At 61.0% G+C, this 24,635-nt stretch overlaps 2 protein-coding genes across 2 annotated transcripts; one reads left to right on the top strand and one right to left on the bottom strand.

Annotated features, from left to right (window-relative positions):
- Nucleotides 1-442: 442 nt before the first annotated feature.
- SIPA1 (signal-induced proliferation-associated 1) lies at nucleotides 443-12,606 on the top strand. Its single transcript, XM_035013248.1, has 16 exons — nucleotides 443-510; nucleotides 2,880-3,640; nucleotides 4,326-4,453; nucleotides 4,539-4,715; nucleotides 6,730-6,904; nucleotides 7,594-7,697; nucleotides 7,956-8,113; nucleotides 8,194-8,809; nucleotides 9,110-9,384; nucleotides 10,936-11,157; nucleotides 11,276-11,387; nucleotides 11,483-11,591; nucleotides 11,686-11,787; nucleotides 11,883-11,937; nucleotides 12,157-12,235; nucleotides 12,326-12,606. The coding sequence occupies exons 2-16, from the start codon at nucleotides 2,968-2,970 to the stop codon at nucleotides 12,470-12,472; spliced, it is 3,132 nt and encodes a 1,043-aa protein (XP_034869139.1). The 5' UTR covers nucleotides 443-510; nucleotides 2,880-2,967; the 3' UTR covers nucleotides 12,473-12,606.
- Nucleotides 12,607-14,532: 1,926 nt separating this feature from the next.
- RELA (RELA proto-oncogene, NF-kB subunit) lies at nucleotides 14,533-23,051 on the bottom strand. The gene is made up of 11 exons (XM_035013250.1): nucleotides 22,914-23,051; nucleotides 22,281-22,307; nucleotides 22,026-22,177; nucleotides 21,712-21,860; nucleotides 20,770-20,861; nucleotides 20,282-20,413; nucleotides 19,332-19,436; nucleotides 18,902-19,114; nucleotides 16,761-16,841; nucleotides 16,590-16,664; nucleotides 14,533-15,857 (listed from the first exon to the last, which is right to left on the bottom strand). The coding sequence occupies exons 1-11, from the start codon at nucleotides 22,918-22,920 to the stop codon at nucleotides 15,295-15,297; spliced, it is 1,596 nt and encodes a 531-aa protein (XP_034869141.1). The 5' UTR covers nucleotides 22,921-23,051; the 3' UTR covers nucleotides 14,533-15,294.
- Nucleotides 23,052-24,635: the final 1,584 nt, after the last annotated feature.

The raw sequence follows: 24,635 nt of genomic DNA on the forward strand, positions 1-24,635 counted from the left end.
AAGCCTTTCTCTGAGCCTCAAGTTCTCCAGCTTATAAAGAAGAGAGGACACCTAAGGTGTTTTAAGAATGAGAGCGTGTGGAGAGCAGGGTCTAGTGCTTAGTAAGTGCTCATAGTCACTGTTTCTGGGCACCTGCTGTGTTCTGGTGCGAGCCGAGGGGAAGGGGCTGCTAAACACTAGGAGTCCTGCTGTAACCCTCCCAGTTGGTCTGGAAGGCAGGTACACTTTTCTGCGTTTCTCAGCTGAGGCTGGAGGCGCAACAGCGCGCGGGACTGGGCCTGGCTCTGTTTGGGTGCTCGGACTGCGCGCCAGCCTTACCAACGCCTGGCCTCCAGTCCCCGCCCTCGGGGCTTCCCGCCGCGGACTGCTCCCAGGCCGGCCCCGCCCCCTCCGCGACGGCCCCGCCCCCCGGCCCGGCCCCGCCCCTAGGCGGAGCCAGCGCCCGAGCGGTAGCGGGAGAGGCAGCGGGACCCCAGCGCGGGAGGCGGCCACCAGGCGGGAGCCCCAGAGGTACCGGCGGGAGCGGGGGAGTGGAAGCACCGCGGTCGGGCCCGACAGGGGTAAAGGTGGCTTGGCGTGGGCCCGGGTGGTGTGTATGTGGAAGGAGGGTCCTTGCCGCGTTCGCCGCCTGCACCCCCCCGAACCTCCGTCCGGGCTCCAGTCCCGAGTCAGCACGTCCAGTCCCCTGCATCCGGCCGGCGGCCCCCACTCTCCTCTGCGTGACGGCCCGGCCCTGCCCGGCCAGTGTGAGGGCGACTGGATGCGGCAGCCCCCGACTCCTCTGGGCGGCGCTGGCGACTGCCCCTGCTGCCGGCTGTGTGCGGGGCTCCCCCTGTCCTGGGGCTCCCCTGATCTCAGGGCGGCCTCCTCCCCAGCCTTTGCACACCGCCACCCCTCACCCCCCCCCAGTCTTGGGTCTGGCCTGGGAGGAAACATCTGTCGCGCCCCCTGGCAGCAGAAATGGGGTCATGACCTCCAGATGTGCTGGGAAGCGTCCAGCGGCTCCTCCTGGGGCAGCCAGGCCTTCCGGATCTGTGGGGGCGGGGCCGGCCCTCTCCCCCCAGTGACACAGGCTGCGAGGAATGTCCCGGCCTCAATGGACCCTGTGTGAAGCCACCGGGTGGGGGGCAGAGCCCAAGAACACCCCCCAAGGCAGGGCCAGAGCCCAGCACTGGGCCAGAACAAGAGGCAGCCCACGGGCTGTGCACACACACGTACACAGAGCTCAGCCCACACGGAACAGGGGCCTCCACAGCTCCCCTCTCTCATGTCCCCTCCCACCCCAACACACACATCACAGCCCAGACCCAAGAGCTTGGCACATAGAGCAAGGGCCTGCCTGCCTCACCACCACATACTTAACACATGGCCAGCTTCACACTCTTGAACCTCCTTTCAGTCTCCCAGTGGTGTTGGCAAAGGGCAGAAGGTTTAACCCCATTTTAGAGATGAGAGAACAGAGGCTAGACATTGTCCTAGGAGAAACTATGGGAGGAGGCACCCCAAGCTTGGAGGCCTACCCTTGCGTGGTCCTGGAGCTTTAGATGAGGGCTGCACGGAGCCCCTGCCCCCACCCTGTCCTAGCCCAGCCACACACAGTGTCACTGGAGGATGCGCGAAGACCTGCCAGCAATTGTCTGTGTTCCCAGTGGAGGGTCCCACATCCCTGCCCTGCCTGCCCACACCAACCTGGGTTCACCTGCGGTGGCTTCCCCTCCCCACTTTCTCACATCACCCTTTGCATCTGCCCTTGGTCTTGACGCATTTCCTCATTTAGCAGGTCACGGGCGCCTTGGGTGTCTCAGTCTGACATCCTGTGAGACTTTGAGCCTCAGCCCAACCCCCACTCACCTCACACCTACCCACACAGGGACAGTTGTGGGCAGGTACTGCACTGTTTAGGCCTGGGAGATTGACAGACCCAGGTTCAAATCCTAGCTGTAATGTGGAATTACTTCAGGCAAGAGCCTCCTCTTATCTGGACCTCAATTTAACCATTTGTCACATGGGCCTCAGACTTCCCCGTCAGTATCAGTGAGCCCAGGTAGGCAGAGGTCCCATGGTCCCAGTTCCTGTAAAGGAGCTTCATCCATGTGACTCCTTCCCCTGCCCCCAGGCATGGCCGCAGTCACCTGCAGAGAGTGGGCCTGGCTGGGCCTGTCCTTCAGGCCAGGGTGATGGGTCCCATGACTGCACTGGTGTGATCCCAGAACCTTCCTCAGGATATGGGGCTGAGCAGGGGGCTGGGCTCAGAGTTGGGGCCACTTCCTGTACCAAAGGAAGTCCTCTTGTCGTTTCTATTGCCCTGCCAGTGCCCCCTGGGAACCCCTGTGTCCTTGAGGTATTGAGGCCATGAGGGCCAGGGCATTGAGACTCGGCTTCTGGGTGCTCAGCTCCTCAGGGACCCTGGAGGAAGTGGGAGGGGCAGGGAGGAAGGTCTCTGGGGACAGGACGTCCTCCCTTTGTCAAGTGGGCCGGACCCAGACACCAGTGGCCCCATGGGTTTCCCGTCCGTGCGGGGACAAATCATCTATCTGACTGGGCCAGGACTTGGCGGGGACCCTCATTCTGGGCCCAGGCCAAAGCCAAGGTGTGTGAGTGGGAACTGAGGGACCCTGGCAGCCCGGGTGCTGCCCAGGTTCCAAGACCCCCGGGGCCAAGGCCGGGACAGCCCAGGCCCTGGCCCTGCCCAGCGCTTAGCTGGAGGAGGGGGCTGGAAACCTCAGCCTGAGGCAGACAAGGAAGTGGCCAGGAAAGCGGAAGCGGCTTTGATGGTCGCGGAGGGGGCCGGAAGCCAACGGCGTGGTGGAGGACCAGGCTGGGGGCCTGGGTTCCTGTTTTCTCCCCAGGCCCCTCTGAGCAGCCCCCTCCTCCCTCAGGGCAGGAACTGGCCTGCCGCCTGGGCACCAACCACCCGTGCCCGCCAATGCGACCCGGCCCCCGGAGAGCCAGGCCCACAGCACGCCCATGTGGGCCGGCGGCGTGGGGAGCCCTCGGCGGGGCGCGGGCCCTGCGCCCACCGATGACCTCTTCGCCCGCAAGCTGCGCCAGCCTGCCCGGCCGCCGCTGACGCCGCACACCTTCGAGCCGAGGCCGGCCCGGGGCCCGCTCCTGCGCAGCGGCAGCGACGCGGGCGAGGCCCGGCCCCCCACGCCAGCCAGCCCTCGTGCCCGTGCCCACAGCCACGAGGAGGCCAGCCGCCCTGCCGCGGGCCCCACCCGGCTCTTCACGGACCCGCTGGCCCTGCTGGGGCTGCCGGCCGAGGAGCCAGAGCCCGCCTTCCCGCCAGTGCCTGAGCCCCACTGGTTTGCCCACTATGACGTGCAGAGTCTGCTCTTTGACTGGGCTGCCAAGCCTCGGGGGACAGGGGGCCACGCAGAGGCCGGCTCTGGGCCTCCGGCCTCTGCTGAGGACCCATCTGCCAGCTCGGACCTGCTGCTTGAGGCGCCTGGCTTTGTGAGTGAGCTCGGGGGTGAGGGCGAGCTGGGCCTGGGTGGACCCGTGTCCCCACCCGTGCCCCCTGCACTGCCCAACGCCGCCGTGTCCGTCCTGGAGGAGCCGCAGAACCGGACTTCAGCCTACAGCCTGGAGCATGCAGACCTGGGCGCTGGTTACTACCGCAAGTACTTCTATGGCAAAGGTAAGGGGGGGGGCGCTGCCTGGCTGGGCGGCAGCCCCTGTCACCTGAGGGGCACACAGGAGGGCTCATGAGTTGTCCTTTCCCTGTTAAGTTCCTGGCCATATGAAGGATCATGCTCTGCCTCTGGGGCCAAGACTGCCCTGCGGAGCCTAGCTTTAACCACCTTCCCAAGGCCTTCGGCCTCCGTCTGATTCATCCTCCTACCCCTCCGGGCTGGGGAGAGATTTCCTACCAACATTTCTGCGAGGTGAAAACTGAGGTCTGAAAACCTCTGCACCCTTGTGGGAACCTTGTTCTCGTCAGTGGCCGGGAGGGAGGGCCGCATACGATCTGCCGCAGAACATGGGCGTGGAGTGCGGGGGGGCCTTGAAGGAACTAGGCCTGGAAGCAGGCAGGCCTCGGCCCCCGGCGCCGGGGGCAAGATGTGCTGTGTGCGGGGCCGCCGAGGGGGCGGGGCACAGGGCCAAGCATCAGGGAGCCCGCACCGAAAGGGATTTGGCCCGGTAGGATGTGGGCGGGGCAGCGGAGGGAGTGGGCCTTAGTCTAGGGTATGCACTAGGTGATAGATGGGAGCGTGGGCGGGGCTTAGCGATGGGCATGGTCGAGCCCGGGTGGGACTCCCAGGGGGGCGGGAACCCGGTCATTCACGGCCCGGGGGGCGGGGCGGGGGGGCCCTCCCCTCCAGAACATCAGAACTTCTTCGGACTGGACGAGGTGCTGGGTCCGGTGGCAGTGAGCCTGCGGCGGGAAGAGAAGGAAGGCAGCGGAGGGGGCACTCTGCACACCTACCGCATCATCGTGCGGACCACACAGGTGGGCCGGGGTCATGCGATCAGACCGCGGATTGCCTCCTCGAAAACCTGTATGGATTCTGAGCGTCCCTACATCCCCTCCTCAGCTTCGGACCCTCCGCGGCACCATCTCGGAGGATGCGCTGCCGCCGGGGCCCCCGCGGGGCCTGTCCCCTAGGAAGCTTCTGGAATACGTGGCTCCGCGGCTGAGCCCGACCTGCCTGCGCCTGGGCTCGGCTTCACCGAAGGTGCCACGCACGCTGCTCACGCTGGACGAACAAGTGGTGAGTGGCCGGCGGCCCCCGCCCCACCCCCGCACCCCCCTGCCCCCAGCCCAATAGCTACACCTGATCGGAACCCAGTCTGTCCAGCTCGCAGCCGCATAGCCCTGACCCTGAGCCGGAGCTAGACGGTGACCCAGGAGAGCTGGCTTTTCAGAGAGGGCAGCAGAGGTCATCCAGAACCTTGCCTCTCCAAGTAAAATTTGTAGACCAGCAGCAGCCACATTATCTGGGAGCTTGTTAGAAATGCAGATTTTGGGGCCCTGACCCCCATCTATTGAATCAGAGGCTGTACTTTAAGAAGATCTCTAGTTAATTCCTATGTACATCTCAGCTGAGAAGCACTGGTCTGACCACCCGCTCCCCTTCCTGCACGCCCCTCTCATCCCCTGCCCCTGTCCACCCCTCTCATCCCCTGTCCACTTGCCCTGCAAGGTGCTGCTTAGTCTCCTCTCAGTGTGGGGTGCTTACGCCTTGGGGCTGCCTATTCCACTGTGGGACAGTGGAAGTCCTTCCCTAGCCTGTGCTGAAAGCTGCCTACTGGCTCTGATTCTCCTCCTCTGTGTCATTCAGTCTGTCAGCCATTCAACAAACTTTTCCTCACAGACTGGATGCTGGGGACATGTCCAGACCAGGTGCTGTCCTTGAGGAGCTCACAGCCCGCGGCGGTGGGGTGGGTGGGGGGAGCCCCACAGAGAATCGTGGGTGATCGTGGAGCAGTAAAAGGGGAATGTTAAAGACTCCATGGGGCACCAAGGTTCGTCCTGCCTTGGCTAGGGGCTTAGCATCATGGTAGAAATGTAAGAATTTGAGTCAGAAAGAGCAGGCATTTTCTGGGCAGAAGGAATGACTTGTGTGAAAGCTTAGAGACTGAGAGCAGGTCACATTGGGGTCCTGTAGGCAGTTCTGTGTGACTGGAGTCGTGCTTGGGGGGGGAAGGGGTGGGGAAGGCTTGCATTTGGTGGTGGAGGCACTGGGGAGCCATGGAAGATATGAGAGGTAGAGCAGCCCTCTGGTTGCTGTATGGGAGCAGGGAGGCCAGGCCAACGGCTGTTGCAGTCATCCAGGCCAGACTGGCAGTGATGGCAGAGGTGAAGGGGAGGGGACAGTCCAGGGGTAGAGGGTGGGATGGAAGCATGGAGGGAGGAGATGAGGTGAGGGATGGACATCTGGGCAGTTGGAGAAATGTGTCTGGAACTCAGAAGAAAGGTCTGGGCTGGAGGTAGAGACTGGAGCGTGTTCCCATGAAGACGGCTGTTGCAGTCACTGAGGGCGAAGACCATGGTGGAGAAGAGGTCCAGGCCGGAGACAGTGGGGTCGCTAGGGTCTCAGGCAAAGGTCAGTTCCAGTTGTTCCAAGTGCCCACTACGGTGGGAGTGTGCCAGGAGGAAGCCATGTCCGTGGGCTGTCAAGGGGGAGCTGGGGTGGAGGGGGTGCTGCAGGGGTTTGGAGGGACGAACTTAAAGTGGGGCCTGTGGGTGTAGACAAGTTTCCTAAGAAGGAAGGAGGCCCGAGCTGGAAGGGCCAGAGCACCTTGAGCTCTTCACGATTAACCCCCGACGGAAAGGAGCCAAAGGAGCCAGGAGCAGGGTGAGCGAAGGTGGTGCAGGGCTCAAGGCCTCCAGAGGCTGGGCTGGGCTGGGCTGGGGGTGCTAGGATTCGAGGGAGGGGAGGACAGGCTAGCCTTGAGATAAGGAGGATGACAGTGTGAACACTTACTGGGATCAAGCACACCCTGCCTGGGGTCCTTTCCACGAATTACCTCCTCTCTGGTCACATGAGAACCAACTCGCCTCCTGGTCCCTTCCCACCTGTGACTTCTCTACCCTCCCGAGCACTGGCAGCAGGACCTACCGAACCCTCTTATATGTGGAGACGCGGAGGAGGCTTAGGGAGGGTGGTGCTAAGGGCCACATGCAGAGACAGCCCGGCCCCCAGGTCATTCCCCAAGACCCGGTGGGCGCAAGGCCCGAGAGACTGAGGCCTGGGCCTTCTCTGCCTGTGCCTGCCCCTGCAGCTGAGCTTCCAGCGGAAGGTGGGCATCCTGTACTGCCGCGCGGGCCAGGGCTCGGAGGAGGAGATGTACAATAACCAGGAGGCGGGACCGGCCTTCATGCAGTTCCTCAACCTGCTGGGCGACGTGGTGCGGCTCAAAGGCTTTGAGAGCTACCGGGCCCAGCTGGACACCAAAAGTGAGGCCCGGGGGCTGGGGTGTGGGGGCAGACAGCCTTGGTGAGAACCAGCTGCCGTGTCACTTCTCCGCCCTGTGTTGTCCTGGGCCTGGGCTCGGGGTTGCAGAGTCCTTTGGGTAGGCTGAGGACGCGGGTCAGGGGCTGCAGAAGCCAAGCAAGCTGTAGGCTGGAAGGAGGGACTAGGATTGTCCCCCAAGGCCCCAATGCCCTACTGCCTGAGCTGGAGCCCAGGGGGTTTGCGGGCACCACTCCCCACACCACACCCGTAGTCCACCAGCCCAGCTTTGTGGGGAGCACCCCTGCCTCCCTGGTTGGAAGCGCCCCAGGGCCCCTTATGGAGCACCAATCTTGCCTCCCACACTCAGCTGCTCCCCACATGCTGGTGCCGGGGCCAACATCTGTCCTCTCCCGGGACCTCCACCCCCGCCTCCCTCATAGCAGGCCATTCCTCATTTTGGTCTTCATTCCATCTCGGCACCCGCACACCGACCTGAGGCTGGAGGCTGGAGCCTGTGGTGGGGAGGGGAAGGGAGCAGCCAAGGCTGAGGCCCTTAGACTTCATGGCCCAGTGGCGGGAAGGGGTTGTCCACCTGTTGGTTGGGAGCACGGGAGCTCCAGACTGCAGGTAGGGACGGCAAATTCCAGCAGATTCCCCTTCTCCTTCTGTGTCCCCAACTCCCTGGCCACAGCGGATTCCACAGGCACGCACTCCCTCTACACCACGTACCAGGACCACGAGATCATGTTCCACGTGTCCACGATGCTGCCTTACACCCCCAATAACCAGCAGCAGGTGGGCGGGGGCTCGGATGGGGCTGGGGGATGGCCAAGGGCTTCTGGGGAACCCTGCGGGGCTGTTGTGTGGGCGGTGGGCATTTGAGCCTTGGCCTGAGTTCTCTTGAGCCTTAACAACCCTCCCCAAAGACAAACACCCCGACCTTCACCAGGGGCAGGTGGGGGAGCCACTGACGCCCAGGCTCTGCCCTGACTGAATGAGGAGGGGCTTGGGGGACAGACAGATCCAGCTTACATCCCGCCATCTAACTCCCAGCTCCTGCGGAAACGCCACATCGGCAACGACATCGTGAGCATCGTGTTCCAGGAACCCGGCAGCAAGCCCTTCTGCCCCACCACCATCCGCTCGCACTTCCAGCACATATTCCTAGTGGTGCGGGCTCACGCGCCCTGCACGCCGCACACCTCGTACCGGTGGGTGCCTGGGCGGTTCCAGTCCCGCCGTTGTCAGGGGCCCTCCCGGCTGCCCCTAACTCCCGCCTCCCTCCCCTCAGGGTGGCCGTGAGCCGCACCCAGGACACCCCGGCCTTTGGGCCAGCTCTGCCCCAGGGCGGGGGCCCGTTCGCGGCCAACGCCGACTTCCGCGCCTTCCTGCTGGCCAAGGCGCTCAACGGCGAGCAGGCAGCGGGCCACGCACGCCAGTTCCACGCCATGGCCACGCGCACGCGCCAGCAGTACCTGCAGGACCTGGCCACCAACGAGGTGACCACCACGTCGCTGGACTCGGCTTCGCGCTTCGGCCTGCCCTCCCTGAGCGGGAGGCGGCGAGCGCCCCCTCGGGGCCCGGGCGCCGAGCTGCAGGCGGCGGGGGCGCTGGTGTGGGGCGTGCGCGCGGCGCCGGGGGCGCGGGGCGCGGCAGGGGCCGGGGCCGAGGCCGGCGGTCCCGACGACGCCGAGGTGCCCTGCCTGCTGGGCGTCTCTGCTGAGGCGCTGGTGCTGGTGGCGCCGCGCGACGGCCGCGTCGTCTTCAACTGCGCCTGTCGCGACGTGCTGGCCTGGACCTTCTCCGAGCAGCGGCTCGACATGTACCACGGCCGCGGGGAGGCGATCACGCTGCGGTTCGACGGGCCCCCCGGCCAAGCCGTAGGCGAGGTCGTGGCGCGCCTGCAGGTGAGGCCCGGGAGTCAGGGCGGCCACTCGCCGCCGGGTCCCTCGGCGCCTCGGGGGCCGAGCGGGCGCTGCAACGCCTCGCTCCCGCCGCCTCTCCCGCGAAAGGGGACAGCGGGGCGCTTGGCAAAGCTGGAACTGGGGGGGGGGGGGGGGGGGAGGTCCTCGGGCAGGTGACTCTGGTCTCTGAGCCCCAGGCCCTCGTCTGCCGCGTGGGTGTGGGGCGGTCCGTGCGGCCTGGGACCCGGGCCGGGGGTGGGGGTGGCGCGGCGCGGCCCCCGCTCACTCCCCGCCCCGCCCCAGCTGGTGAGCCGCGGCTGCGAGACGCGTGAGCTGGCGCTGCCCCGCGACGGCCAAGGCCGCCTGGGCTTCGAGGTGGACGCCGAGGGCTTCGTCACGCACGTGGAGCGCTTCACGTTCGCCGAGACGGCGGGGCTGCGGCCCGGGGCGCGCCTGCTGCGCGTGTGCGGCCAGACGCTGCCCACGCTGGGCTCCGAGGCCGCCGCCCAGCTGCTGCGCTCGGCGCCCAAGGTCTGCGTCACCGTCCTGCCCCCCGACGAGAGCGGCCGGCCCCGCAGGTCAGGGCCGGGACGCGGGGAGGTGGGAGGACCTGGCCGCTGGCCACCGCGGAGCCTGTGCCTCCCGGGTCACCATTAGCGTTCTCCCGGGAATACCTACCGTGAGGAAGGCTCTCCTGCTCAAGAGAATGCCATGTCTCGTAATCTCTGAGTCACGTATGCAGAGTGAGGCCAATTAGGCAGGCTGGCTTCACTGCTCAGGATCTAACAGCCAGCCCCATCGTTTTTAGTTTTAAAAATTATTTATTTAGGGGCGCCTGGGTGGCTCAGTTGGTTAAGCGACTGCCTTCGGCTCAGGTCATGATCCTGGAGTCCCGGGATCGAGTCCCGCATCGGGCTTCCTGCTCAGCAGAGAGTCTGCCTCTCTCTCTGACCCTCCCCCCTCTCATGCTTTCTATCTCATTCTCTCTCTCAAATAAATAAATAAAATCTTTAAAAAAATTATTTATTTAGAGAGAGTGCGAGAGCACGAGCTGGGGGGGTGTGGGGGTGGGCAGAGGAGAGAGAGAATCTCAAGCTGACTCCCCGCTGAGCGCACAGCCCACGCCAGCTGGGTCTCACAGGCCCCAGATCGAGGCCTGAGCCGAAACCAAGATTCAGATGCTCCACAGACTCAGCCGTCCAGGCGCCCCTATAGCCCCATCTTTTTTTTTTTTTTCTTTAAGGATCATCCACAGGTTACTTGCCGCGTTAAGCCAGGATATGCGAACTTTTTCTGTAAAGGGTCAGATAGTAAATATTTAGGTTTTCTGGGCCCTCTGGTCTCTGCCACAGGTACACAGCTCGGCTGTAGCACAAAAGCATCCGTAGACGATGGGTAAATGCATGAGTTTTCTTTATTCCACTAAAACTTTATTTGTGAACACTGAAATTCGAATTTTCTTGATTTTCACGTGTCATGAAATATTCTTTTGATTTCCTTCAACTATTGAACAACGTAAAAACCACTCTTGGCTCAGAGGAGTACATAAGTGGTCACAGCTGCTAAAACAGAAAGGCACGGGCTGGATTTGGTTCTTGGGCAGTAGGTTTTAAAAGATTTTTTTTTTTAATTTATTTATTTGACAGAGAGAGAGAGTGAGAGAGGGAACACAAGCAGGGGGAGTGGGAGAGGGAGAAGCAGGCTTCCCGTGGAGCAGGGAGTCCGATGCGGGGCTCGATCCCGGGACCCCGGGACCATGACCTGAGCCGAAGGCAGACGCTTAACGACTGAGCCACCCAGGCGCCCCCTGGGCAGTAGGTTTTAGATCTCGGTGCTAAGTGATCTACTTGCCTTAGTATTTGAAGCCTCGCAGCAAGCTAGGAACCGGTATCGTTATCCCCATTTCACAGCTGGAGAAATCGGTGTCCGAGGGAGTTGCCCGGGATACACAGGGGCAGCGCTGGGGCTGGGAAAATGGCCAGTAGTCAGGCAAACATTTCTCACTGTTAGGGAGTTTGGAGAGCTCTCCTCCCGGAAGGCAGCCTGGCGCACGGCTGGGAGGAGGGCCGGAGATGCCGGACACGGGGGCCGGGGGGTTCCTGCCTGACACCGCCCCCTCCTCCCCGCAGGAGCTTTTCGGAGCTGTACACGCTATCTCTGCAGGAGCCCAGCCGGCGGGGGGCCCCGGAGCCGGTGCCGGATGAGGCCCCGGGGGTCCTGACCCTGCTGCCCATCACGAGGCAGCTGCTGCAAGTGTGCCTGCACGACGGTGGCAGTCCCACAGGGCCTGGGGATCTGGCTGAGGAGAGGACTGAGTTCCTGCACAGCCAGAACTCACCGTCGCCCCGCAGGTGCCCCCCGCTCGGCCTTCCCTCCTCTGTAGCACAGGGAGGCCGGACGGGCAAGGTCCGTGAAAGCAGGGGCCATGGGGTGCAGCTTCTCTCGCTGAGCTGTCCCTGATCTCCCCAGCTCCCTGTCAGACGAGGCTCCAGTCCTGCCCAACACCACCCCGGACCTCCTCCTGGCTGCCACGGCCAAGCCGGCAGCACCCAGCACTGGCAGAGAGACACCCCCCACCCAGGTGAGCAGAAACAAGACTCTGGAGCCCAAAGAACAGGGGTGGGCACAGTGGTGATGGTGGACGTCACTGTATCCATACCCATTAATACCCCCCAGGACGGGCCAGGCAGCCCCCGTGGTTGTGAGGACAGGGACGACCCGGCCCCAGAGCTGAGGGCCTCCTTCCTGCCACGAACCTTGTCTCTGCGGAACTCCATCAGCAAAAGTGAGTCTAGAGCGAGGTGTGGGGTGGGGGGGTGGGGGGCTCGGAGGGGTTGGCTTGGGCTTCCCTGGCTGAGCCCACGTCCTTGTGCCCCTAGTCATGTCTGAGGCAGGCAGTGAGACCCTGGAAGACGAGTGGCAGTCTATCTCGGAGATCGCCTCCACTTGCAACACCATCCTGGAGTCACTGTCCCGGGAGGGTGAGGCCACTGGGGCGCTGGGCGTCGGACCCAGGATAGGGTGGGGCTCTTTCTCCTTTCACCTCCCTGCCCAAATGATCTTTGTGTCCCCACAGGACAGCCCATCCCGGAGAATGGAGACGCCAAGGGAACTCCAAAGGCTGACGCTGAGTAAGCCTCCCTGTGCCGATCTAGCTCCTCCCTGCGCGCGTGTGGTCGCCGCCCGTGTCCGTACCCGAGAGCTGAGCGTTGTCCCGGGCAGGGCTCTGCTTTCCCCGACCCGGAAGTCTGTGAACACAGGGGCTGGCCTGTCTCATTTAAGTGGGTCTGGGAGCCAGCCGGCCGTGCTGCGGCCTACCTGGTCCCGTGACCTGACCCCTCTGTCCTCAGGCCAGAACCGAGGAGCCTGTCCGAGAAGGTCTCTCACCTGGAGTCCATGCTCAGGAAGCTGCAGGAGGACCTGCAGAAGGTGACGGGGTGGGCTGGGGGTCGGCAGGGAGTTACAGGGCTGCCCCGGGAAAGGAGCCAGCCCCGTGACACCTGCCGCCCCCCGCCCCAGGAGAAGGCCGACAGGGCAGCCCTGGAGGAGGAGGTGCGGAGCCTGCGGCACAACAACCGGAGGCTGCAGGCCGAATCGGAGAGCGCAGCCACCCGCCTGCTCCTGGCCTCCAAGCGGCTGGGCTCCCCCACCAGCGAGCTGGCCTGAGCCGTCTGGTCCAGCCTCAGCTGCGGACCTGCTCGCGCCTGCTCAGGCCCTTCGGGGCGCCTGGGTCACAGCAGGGCCCGGGGCCCACCTCAGGAACCCTCCCTGCGCTCCGAGGCGCGTCTTAGCACTGCCCCCCCCCCCCGCCCCCCCCCCCCCCCGGGGGGGGGGTTTTCCCCCCCCCCCCCCCCCCCCCCCGCCCATTATTTGGTGGTGAAGTCGCCCTCACCCCGTCCCTGTTTGTAAATATTCTGGAGAAAAGGGGACTTCAGGGAGTAAAGAAGCCACTACTGTTTGTGTCTGTGCGGGTGTTCGTGATACGACAGGGGAGGGGTCTTGCCCCCAGAGGCTCCAGCCAAGTTCCCAGGACCGCTTAGGACAGGCCTTTGGAACATTGGCTCAGGGTTAGGTTGGCGCTCACTGAGGGGTTCTTTGAAGCTGGGTCACCCCTTGGTTTCTCTCTCACATTTTTTTGGTCTGTTGGGAAGCAGATGGTCACGCCCCGCACCTACTCTGCTTTGTTATGGGAGCCAGCTTTGCCCCGGAACCAAACCTGAGGAACGGAGATGAGGGGCAGAGGGACAGAGGTGGACCTGAAGGGCAGGGGAGGGATGGAGTTTAGGCATCAACGAGAGCCTGACTATGCCCGGATATAAAGGCCCTCACTTTCCAGGCGCTGCCCGCCAGTGCAGGCCGCATCTCCTCTCTGTAGGCCGGCGCTCCCTTGACCCCAAGAGGTGACTGTACGACACTGGGAAAGCCAAGGGAGAGGCGTGGCCTGGGCGGGAGAACTAGGGCTCACTCGTTCCCCTTGGGTCCTCAAGCTGGGCACACTGCGCTCAGCTAAGCCGACCGCTTCCTCCGGTTAGGAGCCCTCTCACCCCTTCTCACCCTTCCGGGTCCCTCCTGGGGCGCCCCCTAGCCACGCCCCCGGTGCTGGGGTTCCATCAAGCCCCGCTTCTCCGGGTGCTATCCCGCAGGTTCGGAGGGGTCCTGACCTGGCGACTACGCTTGCGGGGGTGGGCCGGGGCAGCCTCTTGCCGGAAGCGCAGCTTGGCCTGGTCCCTGAATGGCCCACCTGCTTCGGGCCCCACCCCTGACTCCGCCCCCTGGGCAAGAGGCTGGAGCGCGAGCTCGGCTCCGCAGACGCCTTCTGGTACCCCGACCTTCCGCGGCCCGCTGGCGTCCTCCTTGCAGGCACAGTCCATCGGAGTCTGCAGCCAGGGCCTGCTGGTCCCAGGGGACGCGCTCCAAACAAGCCCCACTGACAACCACACAGGCCTCTGCCTTTACCCCCCCGCAGCAGTGCGAAGCCCAGAACTTAGACGCCGTCGGTCTCAGGACGGGGGTTTCCCCGCAGCGCATTACCTGCCCCGCCCCTCACAGATTGCTATCTCTGCGCATGCGCACTTGGGAAGGCAGGGTCCTGCGGGCCAAGGCCTTTCACGAACACTGCTTTACTGCGCCTGCGTCAGGCCAAGCCGGAAGTACGTCCAGCTCCCCCTCTTCGGGCTGTGGCCTAGCTTTTGTTTAGGCCTCCCTGGGCTGCAGGTTTATTTCGTCGGCCCCCGCAGAACAGGATGGCCCAGGTTGGCCTTTACCTGGAATCTCCCCTTCCCCAACAGATGCAGACTTTCCCTTGCCAATCCAAGAGATGAAATTCAAACCTCTTAGTCCAGTGTCCTTGGTCTTTTATAGCTTGGCCCCATCAAACTTTTCCAACATTCTCTTTTACCCTCCTCACTTTCAAACGCTGGTAGCCGCTCTGTAAAGACTCACCCTGCTCTGTTGACCTAAGACCTAAAGCTGATGGGGCCTCTGTGACGCCCTTCCTGAAACTACTCCATTCCCGCCGCCAATGGGCCCTGCTGGCCTCTCACGACGCTGGGACACCACCCACGTTAGCTGCCTGCTTTCATGCCCCCGCATTTCATTCCCAGGGCATCCTCAAACTGCAAGCTTCTAGACGGCAACGCAAATATTCATCCAGCTCTGTATCACTTATGTCCAGCCTGACGTGACCAGCAAAGAGTGTGCTGTTTGCTGAAAGAAGGGAAATCTCCGGCCAGCTTGGCAATGAATTTATTAGTTCAGAGTAGAAAGAGCAAGAGTCCAACTGCTTCGATTCTTCAGTAAAAACTGCGCCTCTTGATTGGAGAGCTGCCAGCCTGCCCTCCCCCCTACTCTCCAAACAACTAGCCCTACTATTAAGGCACTTGAGAAAAGGGGGAACAGAGGTGTCTCAGACCGAACCGCCCTAGATCCTGGGAAGGGCCAGGGCTGAGCGAGGGAAGAGCCGGCAGAGACCTCTGCAAGGCCAGGCCAGGCCCTCAAATGCTGGTGTTGGTTCAAGGACAATGCCAGCGCCACAGAGGGGCTGGTAAGGAGTATTATTTTGGCACAAGGTGGGGATAATCCAGGATTTGAGGAAGACACTTGGTGATAAGGCTTTGTGGCCTCAAAGGCCATAGCTCCAGCCTGTCCCTCTCTCTGGGAGAGTATTAGGAGCTGGAGGGTACGGATGGGAGCCCCCAGAATTCCCTATAAAGAGAAGGGAGCTGAACATCAGGATAGGGGAAGAGTTTGAGTCCTCCCTGCTCCCCACTTTCCAGAGAAGTTAATGCTTCTGCTTAAGCACCTCCAAAAAGAGAGAGAGATAGACACTACCAATAAAAGAATAAAATGCCCCCCCCCGGAAGACATTACCCAAAGAAGGTGGGGGCAGGTGGAGCACACCCCGCCCCCCCCGAATCCGGAAGTGCCCGCTTCGGGAGGGCTTCAGTCCCCTGCAACCCAGTGCTCCGGGCGGGGTAAGCGTCACCCACTTAGGAGCTGATCTGACTCAGAAGCGCTGAGAAGTCCATATCTGCAATGGAGGAGAAGTCTTCATCCCCTGAGAGGAGGCCGTTGGGGAGCCCAGAGGCCCCTAGGGGAGCAGGAGCTGGGTCAGGGGGCCTCTGGGACCCTGTCACCAGGCGCGTTATTGCCTCAGGGTACTCCATGAGCATGGGCTCGGCTGTGTGGGGGGCCACAGATACACCCTGGTTCAGGAGCTGCTGAAACTCAGAGTTGTCGACGGATGCCAGGTCTGTGAACACGGCGGGGTCAGTGCTGTTGCCCAGCAGGGCCCCCAGGTCTTCGTCGGCATCAAACTGCAGCTGCAGCAGGGCCTCTGAGAGTGTCCCTTCCCCGGCCTGGGTGGTCTTGGGGGCTGGGGGGACCACAGCCTGAGCAAGGCCTGGGGCTAAGATTGGGGCAGGGGCTGGGGCAGGGGCTGGGGCCAAGGCAGAGGTCTGGTTTGGGATCTGCCCCGAAGAAAAGACCATGGGGGAGAACTCATCAAAGTTGATGGTGCTGAGGGATGGCGTAAAGGGATAGGACTGGGGAGCTGGGGAGAGAGAGACAGAGAGTCAGGGGTCAGAGAGAGCTTCAGAGACCCACCCTGTCTGTGCCCCAGCCCCTGTCGGTAGGGCTTAGGATCAGCCCCTCCCTAGGAGGTCCCTGCCAGCACCCTCACTCCCTCCTTTTACTCCACCTGACCTACGCAGTTCTATCCTCACCTCCTCCAGCCCCCAAAGCTCTCCCAGCTTCTTAGAGGAAGGGATGCTGTTCACTTTACAGCTGAAAACTAAGTCCCGAGAGACCACGAGATCAAGGAGCATCCAGTGTCGTGGCCTGAACCAGGGCACTTCGTTACTCTTTTTTGAGCTACAGACCAGCACATACGTTCTGCTACATTAGAGGAAATTTTGATTCCCTAATTCAACTGAAAGCTGAAGGCAAAGACTGCATTTTTAAACTGTTTCCCAAGGCATCCAACATGGGATTTAGCTGACACAGTGGTTCTCAGCCCGCAGTGCTCATTGGCTAGTGCATTAGCTGGCTGGGCCACACTTCCGAAGCCTCCGATTGCACAGGTCAGTAACGGGACCCAGGAGTGCACATCTTCACCACTCCCTAATGGCTCGGATGTAGGTAACTAGGCCTGCAGCCCTGAGAAACATGAGCCCAACAGAGAGCAGGCTTCAGCTGACTGCTTGTCCCCCCAACCCAGGTGTCTAAACCACAGGCCAAACAGATTTGAGCCTGTAGTTCCAGTGGGGCAACAGGAAATCCTTACCTGGCTTGGGGACAGAAGTTGCGCTTCGGCAAGGCACGGCAATGCGCCGGGGTGGAGGCCGGGGGTCGGCGGGTCCTGTGGGGCAAGGCTGGGTCAGTCCCTAGCTCCCAGTTCCTAGCTCCCTCCCCCATCCACCACCTTCTCTCTAATGCTCTCCACTACCCCTCTCACCATTGAAAGGACTCTTTTTCATGATGCTCTTGAAGGTCTCATATGTCCTTTTGCGTTTCTCCTCAATCCGGTGACGATCATCTAGAAAAGAAATGGGGGGAAGTGGGCCTTGCTCTTTTCAGCTGGATCCCCAGAGCTTTCAAAGGACGCTCAGGAGGAAGATGATGAGAAAAGCTCTCCGTAGATCCTTTCTCCAAACCCTCCCTGCCAATGAGAAGAGCCGCACAACACTGTGAGACACAATTCTGAGAATCCCACAGCTTTCTGAGAAGGCCTCTGTTAGCTGAATGCAACCTCCAAAGTCCACATGGACGCCTCCAAGTAAAGAGGCCAAGCTCTGGGGCGACAGGAGCCCTTGTGGGACCCTGTCTCCAGCTTATTTGCATCGCCCACATCCTAGCTCACCCCCAGCCCGGAATCAGGCCTGGCCAAGATCTTTGCGCTCTGGGGCAGCTGAGGCACGACAGGCTTGCTGAAGACCAACAGAGACCCGGACTCTTATCTCGGATGGTTGGCTAGTTCAGCCCGGAGCCTCCAGGACTGCCTAAGTACTGTGGCATGTGGACAACTCCGAAGTCCTCAGTCCAAAGCCAACCTCATCTCACCTCCAAAATCTGCTTCCTCCTCCTCCAGTGTCCCCTCACCACCCATCTGCCCTGCCACTAAAACTAGGAAAGCTTGAAATCATCCTCAGCATCTTCCTTTGTCTCACTCCCCACCATCCACTAACTTGACACACATTTACCAAGCACCCACCACATGCAGGCTCCATTCTGGCCACTAGGGATATGGCTGTGAGTAAGCAGACAAGACTCCTGCTCCCCCAAAAGCTGACACCCTAGTGACCGGGGGCAGAGACACAACCACATACAAGTGATAGGAGCTCTGAGGAAGAGACACAGGGTGATGTAACAGAACTGGAAGTGAGGTTGGAGAGTTGAGGTGGCCATGGAAGCAGTGGTGTGAGCCCATCGTGTGAGGATCTGGGGCCAAGCATTCCAAGCCGAGGCAACAGCTGGAGAGCAGGTCCTGGGGAGGACCCAGGGAGGCCAGCGGTGGAGGGGACCTTGGCCATTTGCTCCACAAGGTTCACAGCACATCTCCTGGACCACTGCAGCATCTTCCCTGCAATGGCCTCCCTGCCTTCAGTCTCTCCTCTCCAATCCTCTACACACTCCTGCCAGAGTGAGGTTCCAGAACCACTGGTGCCCCTTCCTTGCTTGAACCTTCGGTGGCTCCCACTGCCTTTAGGACAAAATCCTGAATGAATGCCTGAGTCTGACACTCAAGGCTCGCTGCTCGCTGGCAGCTCCCGCGAGGTTGCCCCCAAACACAGTGGGCGCCCTCCAACACCCCTGCACCTTCAGGTGCCTGTCTGCCTGCCTACAGAATGCACTTCTGGGTCTTTCTCCACCTTAAATGCTCCCGCTCCACGTGGCCATCTCCAGCTCTTTGCACACGCCTGCCTCCATCTCACACGTCATTCTGTCACTTAAGAATCTGTTCTGCGTGTTTGTCTTTCTCACGTGACTGAGCTTCTGGAGCGCAGGGAACACAGCTCCGTCATCTCTGTATTCACACTCCCCGGCACAGGCCCAGACACCAAGTGGGCTCTCGGTAATTATTTGTGGAAAGAACCGATGGCTGTTTCAGGGGTTGCTTTCCAAACTCTATTAGACTGTTCCGAGGGCCGAAAATACCCTCAGGCCAGATGATGGGCTTTGGATTGAAGATCATTCTGACTGTTCCTAATGTGGTCAGGTGCCCAAAAGCCTGGACCAAATCATGACGATGTGGTTGTGACAAGAGACACACAGCATGCCAACAGGACCCTAGAGCCACACGGCCTGGGTTTAAATACTAACTCTGCGACTATCAGTGTGACCTCGGGCAAGTTAGACACCATCTTCTAAAATCAGGTAATTCACGGATATGCTCAGAATAGGACCAAACACGTAGTAAGGGCTCAGTGCCTTGGGTGCCCTTACTATGAACTGAGGCAAGCAAGAGAATCTGACTACGGCATAAATCCCTGCCCTGACTCCAGTGTGTGACCCTCACCCACAGCTGCGTCTAGCCCCGGCCTCACTTTCACTGGCGGGAGTCCGCCAGCCCTGCCGCTTCCCTCCCCAGCTGTGTACCTGTGTCTGGCAAGTACTGGAATTCCATGGGCTCGCTGAGCTCCCGATCTGAAGGCCGCCGCAGCTGCATGGAGACACGCACGGGGGCCTGCAGGCTGGGGTCTGCGTAGGGAGGTGTCCGGAACACAATGGCCACTTGTCGGTGGACATCAGCTTGAGAAAAGGAGCCTCGGGCCTCCCAGCCTGGTCCCGTGAAATATACTTCAATGTCCTCTGCAGGAGATGGGGCAGATGTGTGGGTCACTGTGTTCAACTCACACAGCTCACCGCCCCCCACAATTGCTGAGACTTGTTTCCTGAGATACATCACTCTGCTGCCCCCGAGGTGTTGGGGGGAATGTTTAAAGCCAGTCTCCTGACACTCACCGTCTCTGCTCAGCCTTGCCCCTCACCTCCTGTTCCAGAGTCCAGCCCTCTTCCTGGTGTATACCTTTCTGCACCTTGTCACACAGCAGGAAGATCTCATCTCCCCCGAGGCAGCTCCCAGAGTTGCGGTTCACTCGGCAGATCTTGAGCTCGGCGGTGTTGGGGGCACCTGAGGGTGTGGGAATAAGGAAGGAAGCCCAGAACCATCAGAGGTCTCCAGTGCTGGCCTGCAGGAGATGCAACATCCCTGTCCATCCCAGAGTCAAGACTGTCCAGAGCTTGCTGACCACACCTCTGCAGCCAAGGTTCGACCAACCCCGTGGCTCCTCACCCGCAACTTATTTAGCAACTGTACGTACTAGCACTGACTATGTACCCAGCACCATTCTAGGCACGGAGAACACGACAAAACCCAAACATCTCTGACCTCACGGAGGTTACAGTCCAGGGGAACCAATCTGGTCACACCTCCTCTCTTTCCACTGCACCCAAGCAACCTTCAAGGCCCAGTATGCTTGGCAATAAACCCTTCCCTCCTGACCTCAACTTCATCCTGGTTTCCTATCCTTAGGGCTCCAGAGCCCTTTTGTTTTCATTCATCCTGGCTGGTTACATAATTAAAGAATGCAATTGATCAACATTGGCCCAATTCATCTGTGAACTTCCCATGAGCTTTCATCATTGAATTACTACTCTGTACCATCATCTTGTTCCTGGGAGTTCATTTCCTGGAGTTGTTAGTACAGTTCTGGGCACACCATCCTCTCATCACATATTCAGAGTGCCTGTCTTCCATCGGACTCCCTGCCAGCCTGGAAACTATGCCTTAAGGGCAGCTCAGGGTCTTCTCTGCCTTGTCCCCCCAGCCAGCACAGAGCTGGACATAGAAGAGATGACAAATACACTAGATACCTGAATGAAGCCAGAGCTCCTCTCACAGGCCATTCCCAGCCAACCCCCTTCCTCCTCCCAGGCTCGTCCCTCTCCCCTTCCCATGGCTCCTTGGCCACTTACGGTTGTCAAAGATGGGATGAGAGAGGACAGGTGACAAGCGGAGGGGCCTGCCTGCTGGGTCCCGCACTGTCACCTGGAAGCAGAGCCGCACCGCATTCAGGTCATAGTCCCCACGCTGTTCTTCTACGGGAACTGTCACAAAAACAGATGATCAGGGGATCAGGAGGCGTGGCGGGGGAGTGGGGGGAGGTGGGGCGTTCTGGGCCAGGGGGATTGCTTGAGTGTGTCCTAAAGGAGGAGGGAGAGAAGGTTCTCAACCCATCACTGACCTGGGTGACCCACCTGTGACCCTGGATGTCACATCCCCTCACTGACTCCCAGTTTCCCCAATGGTAAAATGGGAGAGTGTACTGAATGGGCAGCAAAATTCCATCTGTACTATGAGTCTTGGCCAATGAGGGAGAGATGCAAGGAAGGTGGCTTCGAAAGGGTGACAGAGGGTGGGGGTCCTTCAGGCAGGTCCCAGCCTTTGTTCCCTCACCCCTCACCTTGGAAGGGATTGTTGTTGGTCTGGATGCGTTGACTGATGGCCTGCTCCAGGTCCCGCTTCTTTACACACTGGATCCCCAGGTTCTGGAAGCTGAGTACCCCCCGCCAGGAATGAGTCCCCTTGTCTCTGCCCAGTCTGCCCCTCCTTCCCCTACGCATTCACCAGATCACCACTGTGCTTCACCCCCTCGAATGGCTTCCTACGATGCTGCAAAGAAACCCACTCCTTACCTTAGCTGACAAGCACCTGTGCCCTATGGCCTGGCCCGAGCCACGGTCCCTGCTGGCCCCCTACCCCCAGCCGCAGGAGCTCCTTTTCTGTTCTCCAAACACACTCAACTCACCCCCCACTTCCAGGCCTTTGCATTTGTTCACTCTCCTTAGAATGCTTTTTCCATGCTTCTCCGCTCTTTCTCACTCTTCAAGCCTTAACTGGGAGGCCTTTCCTGACATTCCCGGCTCCCCGGCCTCCCCTCCACCAGTCAGCTATTCTTCCAACCTAAAACTGTTTTTCTTTTCTTTTTTTTTTTTTTTTAAAGATTTTTATTTATTTATTCATGAGAGACAGAGAGAGAGAGAGGCAGAGGGAGAAGCAGGCTCCCAAGGAGCAGAGAGCCCGATGCGGGACTTGATCCCAGGACCCTGGGATCATGACCTGAGCCGAAGGCAGACGCTCAACCATCTGAGCCACCCAGGCGCCCTGTTTTTATTTTCATCAGTGAAGTTACTTTGGGGGTTCAGAGGTGATCAGGGGTCCATCCCTATCCCATGGAGCTCATGATCTGCTTGACAGTGGAGATGCACAAACAGATAAGTTCAAGGCAAAGAGAATCTGCTTGCAGAGCTAGGAGTGAGGAATTCTGCCCGGTGTCCAGCTACATAACTGCCCTGCCTCCTGTCCCCCGGCCTCACGCCCCATACCCTGCTGGTCAGGAGCTCACCTGTGGATGCAGCGGTCCGGGCAGAGCTCAGCCTCATAGAAGCCATCCCGGCAGTCTTTTCCCACAAGCTCATGGGGGTGAGGCCGGTGAGGGGGGTCCTTGGTGACCAGGGAGATGCGAACTGTCCCTGGCCCGGTGTAGCCATTGATCTGTTCAAAGTACAGAGAACATCTAGAGACTCGGGAATTCCAGTCCCAATTCCCAGACGCTGGCTGCACCCAGGGCCTGGAGGTGAGCCTGCTGGGGTTCCACAGTTCCTTCCCGCAAACCCACTCTGTGCCCCCCCCCCCCCCACCACTAACAGCCATGCTGACCTTGATGGTAGGGTGGGTCTTGGTGGTATCGGTGCTCCTCTCGCCCGGGATACTGCCTGCGGAGCGCCCCTCGCACTTGTAGCGGAAGCGCATGCCCCGCTGCTTGGGCTGCTCGATGATCTCCACATAGGGACCGGAGGCCTGGGCGGGCTCTGCAGGCGAGACACGGACCAGCCCCAATCAGGCGGCTGCCCTCCTTGCCCCGAGCCCCCGGGGAGCTCCTCCTCGCTCACTGAGAAAGGGTGGTCCACTTACCAGACGGGAAGATGAGGGGAAACAGGTCTGAAAGGAGAGGGAGACAAGGGTCAGCACAAGCCCACTTCCCATCCTTACCTGCTGCCCCGCGGAGAGGAGATGGAGCCAGGCTCCCTCCCTCCCAAGGGCACTGAATCAGGGCCTGCTCCCTGGAAAGCCTGCGGTGAAACTAAGGAGAAGGGGCAAAGCAGGCAGAAACACCTGTTTCCTGCAGGAAAACTGGGTACAGCGTCCTCTCCCTACTGAGGGAAACGCAGTCAGGGCCCGTTCTACTTGCATAAGGAAAACTAAGGGAGGGCACTCCCCACACCTCACCCTGAGAGAAAACGCAGTCAGATACATTCTCCCCTAACAAGGAAACTAAGTCAGAACTGCCCCCATGGCCCCGGGCTGAAACGGAGTCAAAGCTCACCGCCCCCCTCCCCGGAGGATACTGAGTCAAGACCCCGCCACCCAAAGGGGAAACTGAGTCAGACCCTTCCAAGCCCGCCCCGCCCCGCGCCACCATCCGGCCGGCCGCTCCCTGCGCAGCGCCCATCGGCGCAGGAAGGGGCGGAAGACGGCGCGGGGGCTCCCGTCGCCGTCCCCGCGGCCCCGACGCGGCCACCCCGCGGGGTCAGAGGGCGCCCTCACCGTCCATGGCCGGGGTCCCGGGGGCGGGGCCGGGGTCGCAGCTGGGCCCGCAGCGCGCGCTACAGCCAAGCCATTCGCCAGAGGCGGAAATGCGCCGCGCGCGCCCGCCGCCGCGTCACTGCCGGGAATCCGGCCGCGCCTGCGCGCTGCGCCGCCGCCGCTGCTGCTACCGCCGCCGCCGCCGCGGCCGCCGTCAGCAGCGCGGGGCCAGGTGCGCGCTCCGCCGAGGACAGGAGGCTGCGCGCGCCGCCGCTGCCGGAGGCTGGGGACAAGTGCGCGCCGCTCGGGGGACTAAGAAGCTGCTCGTCCCGACGCCGCTCTGGGGGCTGGCGGGGCTGCTGGGCTCCCTCCCTTGGTCTGGGCCCCGCCTGGAGGGCGGGCCCGGAGATTACTCACAATGTTTTTAGGGGATTTCGGGGGCCCCCTCCCGCTGATCGGAGGAGTGTGGTGATGTCACCAGGCCCGGTCTGGAGCCCAGCCAGGGCTGCTGGCTGCGGCCGCCTGCCCTGCGCAGGGAAAGGCCCGGGCCTGCTTCGCCCGCAAAGGCCAGGTGGCCGAACACGGTTTCCTAATCGCCGAAGGTGCTTCATGGTAGTTGTCGCGGCAGAAGCACTTTTTAATTTGCCATCCACCGCAATCTAACGCAGCCGGGGCAAAAGGGAACGACCGGACTTTTCCACCTGGCAGTGCTTGGACCATGGGCTTCTCAGAGCGGGCTGCACGCAAGGGGCGACCGACGCCCCGCCGAGTCGGCTCCCGCTAGCTAGGGGGCCGGAGGGCTCGTAGGTTTAAGATGCATATGCGTTTACGGTTCATCCGTACTGCGGTCCTGGGGGGACGATGGATGGACAGGGGTAAATCTCCAGAGCCTCCTCTCTGCCGCCAGATGTCTGTGTCTTAGAAGGTCCCGGACCCTTGGGGCCGCTTGAACCGGCAGGGTCATTTCCCCCTCTCCCCCGCCCATCTCCCCAGGGCCTACTGTTAGGGTCCAACCGTTGGCCAGAGCATTTCCACTAATTACCCATCAAGTGACCTCTCGGCGGGGGGCGGGGGTGTCGTCCCCAAGGCCAAGCCCATATGCGTATGCGGGGTGAGTGAGGAGGCTGGAGTACCCCCCACTCCAGGCTTTTTGCTCATCCCCGAAGGAAGATGGCCCGCGGCAGGCAGCAGATTCTTCCCCAAATGGAGAAAGACCGACTTCGTTCTAAATTAGGGAATCATGTGGGAATTGGAAAAGATTGGAAATTCTGACTTGCTTTCCCAGGCCCTGAAAAAACAGGAAGAGAAAAGTGAAAACAGTTAACCACCCCTCCCACTCATTTCAGTTTCTCCTTTGGCTGGCCCGGATTTGAAGAGTCAGCTCACTTTTTTTTTTTTTGAGGAGGCCGACTTTAGGTCGACAGAATGGATTAATTACAATCTTTGGTTAATGACACAATTATTGATCCTTGCATGATCCTCTTTTAAAAATTCACCTATATTTATAACTTAACACGTGGAATTGCATTGTGCCCATTGCAAAACCTAAGGGGCTAGGTAGAATACCACCAGGACTGTGTCCCCCCACCTGCTCCTCACCTGTTCATCCCCTCCTTACACTGGTGTCCCATGCACTATCACCCAGTAGTCTGTGTTATTGCCTTGGCATGTTTTAAAAGAAAAAAAAAGGGCGCCTGGGTGGCTCAGTTGGTTAAGCGACTGCCTTCGGCTCAGGTCATGATC

The sequence above is a fragment of the Mirounga leonina genome, unplaced genomic scaffold, assembly GCF_011800145.1.
Source record: "Mirounga leonina isolate KUSES-001 unplaced genomic scaffold, KU_Mleo_1.0 Mir_166, whole genome shotgun sequence".
Classification (NCBI taxonomy): domain Eukaryota; kingdom Metazoa; phylum Chordata; class Mammalia; order Carnivora; family Phocidae; genus Mirounga; species Mirounga leonina.